Source organism: Corvus brachyrhynchos, unplaced genomic scaffold (assembly GCF_000691975.1).
Source record: "Corvus brachyrhynchos isolate BGI_N302 unplaced genomic scaffold, ASM69197v1 scaffold716, whole genome shotgun sequence".
Taxonomy (NCBI): Eukaryota; Metazoa; Chordata; class Aves; order Passeriformes; family Corvidae; genus Corvus; species Corvus brachyrhynchos.
Genome location: NW_008238433.1, coordinates 185,771 through 193,070, shown reverse-complemented (window position 1 = coordinate 193,070; position 7,300 = coordinate 185,771). Strand labels below are relative to the sequence as shown.

The 7,300-nt window shown below is 41.4% G+C and overlaps 1 protein-coding gene across 1 annotated transcript in view; it reads left to right on the top strand.

Annotated features, from left to right (window-relative positions):
• The first annotated feature begins 139 nt into the window (after positions 1 to 139).
• PTAR1 (protein prenyltransferase alpha subunit repeat containing 1) overlaps positions 140 to 7,300 on the top strand; it is a 29,199-nt gene continuing 22,038 nt past the window's right edge. Inside the window, 3 exon segments of the mRNA XM_017736445.1 lie at positions 140 to 282; positions 4,714 to 4,817; positions 5,237 to 5,438. Coding sequence (XP_017591934.1) covers positions 140 to 282; positions 4,714 to 4,817; positions 5,237 to 5,438 — 449 coding nt within the window.

Sequence of the window (7,300 nt, the reverse complement as noted above, 5' to 3'; positions counted from 1 at the left end):
CGGTAAAACCTACCGAGTCATGGAAGCCAGCGGGGGCTCCGCAGTCTGGAAGCGATGAGTATCTTTTCAAAGGAAAGTTGCTAGGTGACCTCTCTCTGAACTCGATGTTTGGCAGTATTAAACGCATCGCACAGTCGGGATGGGGCTGAGCGTTCCCGGCGGGTGGGCCAGCAAGAGGCAGCGGGTTCTCGGTGTGCCTGGAACAGAGCTCTGGCGCTGGTGGGAGCAACGCTCAGGATTGAAGCCTCCTGAATTGCACCCTTGCACAAACAGAGCCGTGTGGTGAATACCACCTTCAAATCTGTATCTGTTGGCAGAGGTGCCAGTGCTTTTCATTGTGTTTTGTTTTGAGGGAGACAGAGTGACTATGAAAATGCAAACTACAGTAATTGCTATTTTGTGACAGTCGGATATATCCAGCAATCTCGGGGGCAGATGGTGTGTTTTATTTTCAGTTCCATTGTTGACCAGCCTTGAGACCCTGTTTTAAGTGCCTCCCATATTTCTGTGTCCCAGAACTTCCTTCCCCAGCCTTTAAGACACAAACTAGGGAAGTATCTTTAAACGTACACACAAGCTCCATGTTAGTTATGGCAAGTAAGGTAGCATATAATGAATAACAACTTCATAACTTAAGTCAGGTGTATTTGTGTCAGTTGGAAACTCTGCAGTCTCTGAGGTGGTGGCCTATTAATCTGTTCCAGAAAGTGATAAGCTAAACAATTGCATGGGAAAATTTCATGGCACCTAATTTATCCCTTTGCTTAAAAGAGAAGATTAGAATAATACCCTCATGTTTCTCTAAATGTAGTAAGCAATCTCGGTGGGCGGCCAGATTTTAAAATGCAGCATATGGATGCTGTTTAAAAAAGCTGCGTTTTGCCTTGAAGCTTCATTTTTAGGATGTGAAGCATACTGTGCTGTAAACAGCCAGTATTTATGAATGAATGTTCTGATTTTTTCATAGTTCCCACTCTTCTGCCAGAATTCTTTATTGGTAGCAAACTTTGAGATGGTGTTTTTGAAGAATATGCTGTTATTGCAGTGTTCTCTCATAGATGCAGTCTCAGAGATGAAAGTAGGCTGCAAGAGTTGTGAGTGTTGAGACTGATGCACTGTGGAATGCTTCAAATGAGAACGCACAACCTGCTGCTAGTTTATCCCTCAGAGTAGAAAAGGTGACAGTTTTGTTTGCTAGACTTCTGACGTGGTTGAAACTACTTGGAATGGGACTCTGCAGGCCAGTGTGGGCTGTGGGCCCTTTGCTCTGCTGCCTCTGTGCCTCGGGAGCACCAGGCTGCAGCCGTGCTGGCCAGGTGTTTCCATGTATCTGCATCTTGTCTTCCTGCTGCTGGCCAGCTGCAGTTCCTGACACGTGGTATCCTCCTGAATTCAGCATGTTACAGATCCAGGTTTGAATTCTTTTATGTGGGATATGCCTAGATTCACTGAAAATAAGGAATCTGCTACATGCAGGATGTTCTTATTCACTTACTATACTTTTGTCCCCTACTCACTTCCTGTCCAGCATCTGTTGACCCTTGTCTTTGGCTGTTTGTACGCCTACCCACTTAGCATCTGTCAGAATGGGTGTTTTGTTTTGATAGGTTCATAGTTTCATAAGTTTTAAAATGGCATCTGCACTAAAAAGCATGTAAAAATAAAATTTTAGACTAAATACAACATAGGATTGATATTTCTCCTTTTTTCACTTTAAATGAAATTTGCAACAAGACTGTATTTTTTTTTAAGATGAGCTTCTAACTAAATATGCAATGCAAAATTCTTTTTGCCTTTTCTCTCTGATAGCACCACTTATTTTCAGTTAGATAACTGTGTCAACATACTAGTTTTCAATTTTGTGAGCCTTCTTTTACATTTAAGTGTTTTTACCCAGTATTCCAAGCACAGATCTTGATAAAGTCACATATGTGAGCTATCCCGGTGGAACGTCCCATCACCAACAGCGAGCAGATCAATATATACTTTCTCTTTGAACTTTGCTGTTTCTTTACGTGTAAAATGAAGCAGAAACAGATGAGCTTCTCAAAAAAGTACATGAATTTGTTGGAAATAACTGGCAAGATGAACTCTTAGATGGTAGCCCAGCATTTGTGTACAAAATATGAAGGTACTGCTTATATTTTGCCAAGAGAGGTTGGATTATATTAAAGGTGAGCTTCCAGAAAAGAAGTCAGAGAAGGTCTGTCCACATGGAGTGCCTGAAGCTGAAGACCCATCATGGTAGTGTCACACAAAATGGTTCCTACCCTAGATGTACCCTGGTATTATGGATTTGTGACAGAGGGAACTTTTTCGTATTATCATGGCTTTAAAAGTTTACAGCAGATTGGCTAGGGTTTGTTGTGGGGAGGGCCACTGAATGGCTGAGTCAACAGACTGGGACTCTTGAAGCAGGTGTTGCAATGGCTTGTCAGTACTGTTCTGTCCTGGCTAAGGTTTGCATTATGGACCAGGTCTGAATTTTGCAGCTCCAGGGTCTCTCAGATGTCATTTTGCACATCTTCTCAGCTCAGGCTGAAGAAGCTCTGTAATGGCTTAAGACTTCATGACAATGCACTGAAAACCTTCCACTACTTCCTGGCTGTTTCCACAGCATATTTCAGGAATATGAACTTATGTGGTATCCTGTAAATATAGACATAATTTGTGAAATTTTTGGAACGTGACTGTGGTGCCTGCTTTGAGGAAAATAAATGTAAAAGCACCAAATAACTTCTAAACTTCAAGACACAATGTCAGAAATCTGGGGAGAGAAATTGAATCTTACTTTAGACTAATGATACAAATACCAATGAACTGCAGCCCTCAGTTGGTGTCTCCTTCAGTACTGAGAGCATTTTGCTCCTGTCACTTTTCCTAAATGCAGGGACTGAACATTCTGCAGTGAGTTTGGGCAGTCCTGTCATATGAACAGCTTCCATCATATGGCTGGGACGTTTTGTATGGTCAGTCACTTTATTTCACAAGCACTAATTCAGCAGTGTCTGTATCTGAGTCCTGCTGCAGAAGCTTGCTTTGGGTGCATGATGGAGCAGACACTGCAGTCATTCTTGAGCAGTGTCTCCTGGTAGGCTTGCCCTATTACTTAGTCCTTTTGTAGATCTGAGGGACCTACAGAAGGACAGTTAGATGGTGCCCTGAATAAATTGTTTTGTGAGATAGGCACCCCACCTTAGATAAATCTGCGTCGCTGGTATTTCACACTGTGAATTCTGTTGATTCTCAGGAACTGAATGCAACATGATGATTTCTGAAGCACATGAATCATCAAAAATTATACCAAAGTTTTGGAGACAAGGTTGTTACCAGATGACAAATCTTGGTTTGCATCTTCACAAAAACTGAGTAGTCACCAGATAAAGCATTTTTTTGTATTGCACTATGTCTTACTGCATTTCACTGTGCAGTGGGTCTAGTCCTCTGGTGATTTTGACTTTCAGAGTGCATTCTGGATTTGAAGTGTTTCAGCCTGACTTGTCAGCTTTGTGCAAACTGTACCTGTGTATCATTTTGGCATGTTTAAAGCAGTATTGTGAAACTTTGCTAACCCAAGTCAGACCTTTTGCATTTGGTAATAAGTAAAGGTGTGGATGTGTGTTTTGTGGATTTTTTTCTCTCCTTGCTGTTTACCTTTGGTGTACTGTTTGTAAGTTACAGCAGGTAAGTTCTTGTGGTAATTCACAGAGCTAATTAGCCAAGCTGTGCCTGACTGCATCTTCATCGGTTTTGAGGACTTTGATGTCCCTGTATGTAAGGCCAGACAAAATTTGGCCAAGGACCAGGTTTAGTGTTCATAAAGGAAAGACCCAGCAATAAGTACAAAATTCAGGCTTTTAAGATAATGTATTGAAAGAAGCAGACTGGAATGTCATTTTAGGTTTAATCTTACTAGCTTCTTGAAGAGCTTAGCTTGTGTTAAATGGAGCAGCACACATGAGGGTCTTGGTTTGATACCCGTTGCTTGCTTTTGGTGGGGTAGGAGAATGCTTTTTTTCTTCTCTCTGTTCTCAGCTGACTAGGGAAGAAGCTAAAGGGACCTGAGTGTGTGTTTGGAGACAGAGCCACATGATTTGCAAATGTTTTACCTTGAGATCACCTTACCTGTGCTTTTTGTGGCATGTGATATATGTTGTGATATATGGAAGATTGAGTCTGTTTTCTGAATAAGCAAATACACTCTTAAAAAAGCACACTGTGCCACTTCTGGTTACTTCAGTAATAATCCAGTGAAGACACAGAACTAAATCAGCACACTCAGTGTACCCAGTAGTAAAATTTATTTAAGATAATTGAGGTTGAGAGGCTGTCACTCGAAGTGTATCTGTAGATCTTGTATTAAGAAAACTTAAGATGCAGAATTCATTTCTGAGCTCACAAGAAATATTTTTTATCCTGTGTGAGAGCTGAGGATTTCCTTCTTTAGCAACAAATTTTTCCATTGAATGGGAGTTCGTGGAGAAATTATGCATAATGGAAAGCATAAAATAATGTTGGTTTCTGTCGATACAAGTGTGAATCCTTGATGAACCGTGTTTATTTTTAAGAAGCTGCTGAAGCTGCTATTCCAACATGCTAGAAAAACCTGATGAAAAAGTAAAATATGGTATGGCCCATTGAAACTAAACAGCTGAGTCTCTTCTGCTTGGTTTGCTGGTGCGAATGCTTGTGTTTGTCACTGTTGTTTTAAAGGCTTAAGTTTCTCCTACAGAATTGTCATCTCATCAGAGATGCCGTCTGTGTCTCAAATCTTCCCCCTGTTGATCATGCTGCCTTGCATGGGACAATGAAAAATGGTATGTGTGGAAGTGAGCATATGGCTGTCTATGTGGTTTTCTTCTGTGTCATCTTTAGTCTCAGAGCACGTGGTCAGGCTACTACTGCAGGGCACAGCTGGCTAGCTTTTGGTCAGTCAGGTGCCTGTACTAGTTAACATGTTCTGTTTCTCTTGCTGAAGCAGTTGTTGCAGCTCTGTCACATTTATTACAAAAACAGAGGTGCTTGTGTTGATTCAGCTGAGTTAAACTGCTTGGATGACAACCTAAACACAGAAAAAGTGGGGCCTTTGTCATTTAGGATCTTCGTGAAAATCTAATAAAACCTTTTAGATTACAGATTTCAGCAAAGATGAGGAAAAAAAAGATGATGAAATGTTTGGCTGGGAAGCATTGCCAGCATGCGCTATTGAGAAAAACAATTGTCACCTACAGGAAATAATCTTATATTTCTTTCTGTTTTTTAAGAGATGAAATTGGATTAATACCCTGCCCTGAAGCCAGATATAACCGGAGCCCTATTGTCCTGGTAGAAAACAAGCTTGGTGTGGAGAGCTGGTGTGTGAAGTTTCTTTTGCCGTATGTCCACAATAAACTTCTCCTCTACAGACAAAGAAAACAGTGGCTGAACAAAGATGGTAAGTTCTAGGTTGGAGAAGAGAATATTACATGATTCTTAGTGCACATTTTTTATTCATCGTGGAATCATTTAGTGTGGGAAAGAGCTTTAAGGTCAGAGTCCAGCCATAAACCTGACACTGCCAAGTCCAGCACTAAACCGTGTTCCTAAGTGCTGTGTTTACCTGTCTTTTAAAATGCTTGTAGGGAGGGTGATTCCACCACTTCCTGGGCAGTCTGTTCCAATTTTGACAACACTTTTCAGTGAGGAAAGTTTTCCCCATATCCTACCTAAACTCTCCTGATGCAGCCCAAGACCATTTTCTCTCATCCTGTTGTTTGTTACCTGTGGGAAGAGACTGACACTTGGCTACAACCTCCTTTTAGGTAGCTGTAGAGAACAATAAGGTTCCCCCAAAACTCCTTTTCTTCAGGCTAAACACCTCCAGCTCCCTCAGCTCTTCTTTATAAGACTTGTGCTCCAGTTGCCCTTCTCTGGACTCACTCCAGCGCATTGATGTCTCCATGAGTACATGGAGACGGTCACTGGTGTGATCCTGCTGGCCACACTGTTGTGATCCAAGCCAGGATGCCCTTGGCCTTCTTGACCACCTGAGGACGCTGCTGGCTCACATTCAGCTGGTTCTGGCCAACAGTTCTGGGTCCTTTTCCACCAAGCATCTTTCCAGCCACTGTCCTCCAAGCCTGTAGTGTTGCATGGAGTTGTTGTGACCCAGGGGCAAGACCTATCAGAACCTCATACAAGTGGCCTTGGCTCATCAGTGCAGCCTGTCCAGATTCCCCTGCAGAGCCTTCCTACCCTCCAGCAGATCAGCACTCCCACCCAGCTTGGTGTAATCTGCAAACTGACTGAGGGTGCACTTAATGCCCTTCTCCGGATCATTTACCCTTGTTAATGCCAGCTTAACCTGTTCTGGAAGAAGTGATGGTTACTGAGGAGAGCAGGCTTTGGATTGTGCATCTTAACAGCTTAAACAAGTTGTAGGATCATCTAGTTGAAAATGTAATTTCTTTCTCTCTTGCCCAAACTGGAAAGGTTAGAGGGAGACAGCTTACTTGAATGAGTTATTTAGGGAAGTGATGTTAGTTGATACGGAAAGAATTTCCTCCTGTTTTCCTGAGTCAGAAGGAAAATGTGGTAATGCATATATCTAAAGTAAGAAATGAGTGCAGTGTTTCAGATGAAGAGGTACCACAAAGTATTAGTCCCTACAGCTTGGTAATTGTAAAGTTTTATTTCCTTTCTCATCTCTTTGTTTTGGTTTGGTTTTTAGTTGGTTTTAACTTGCATGTAAAATTCTTTGGTATATGTTCTTTAAAAAAATTCAAAATAAAGAATTATGAACAGATGTGACATAGGAGGTATTTGACTACTTATAAGGTGTCCTGTTCAGAGTAAGAATGAAAAAGAGTAACTAGTTTATGAAACAAGTTTTTTGTTTATTGTTGTGGTGTCTTCTAAATAGCAGTGTAGATCAGGAGGATATGTCTGGTCAGTAGCATCTCTCTTTTGATACCTGCTTTTCTCTTCTTTAGTATTTTATTGCTGTAGTCTGTTTCGCTTTAAGTGGATGAACCCAGCTGTGCATCGATTCTCATTGAAGTGCAGTGTACAGCACAGTCACATTTATAGACTCAAGTCTATAAATGTGCACTTGAGCTTCTTTTGCATTCAGGGATGATATGGAAAAGAAGGTTGAGGTCTTTAGTGGATCTTGGAGTAGGAGCATTCTTAAGGCAGTGAATGTTGCCTACTTTTGTCTACTTGGTGGCAGAGTCTAGATCCGCTAAACACACTTAGATTTGTTAAACACACTTTGATTCCTTATTACAAACATACAGATGCATAATGCAAGCCTTTTGGG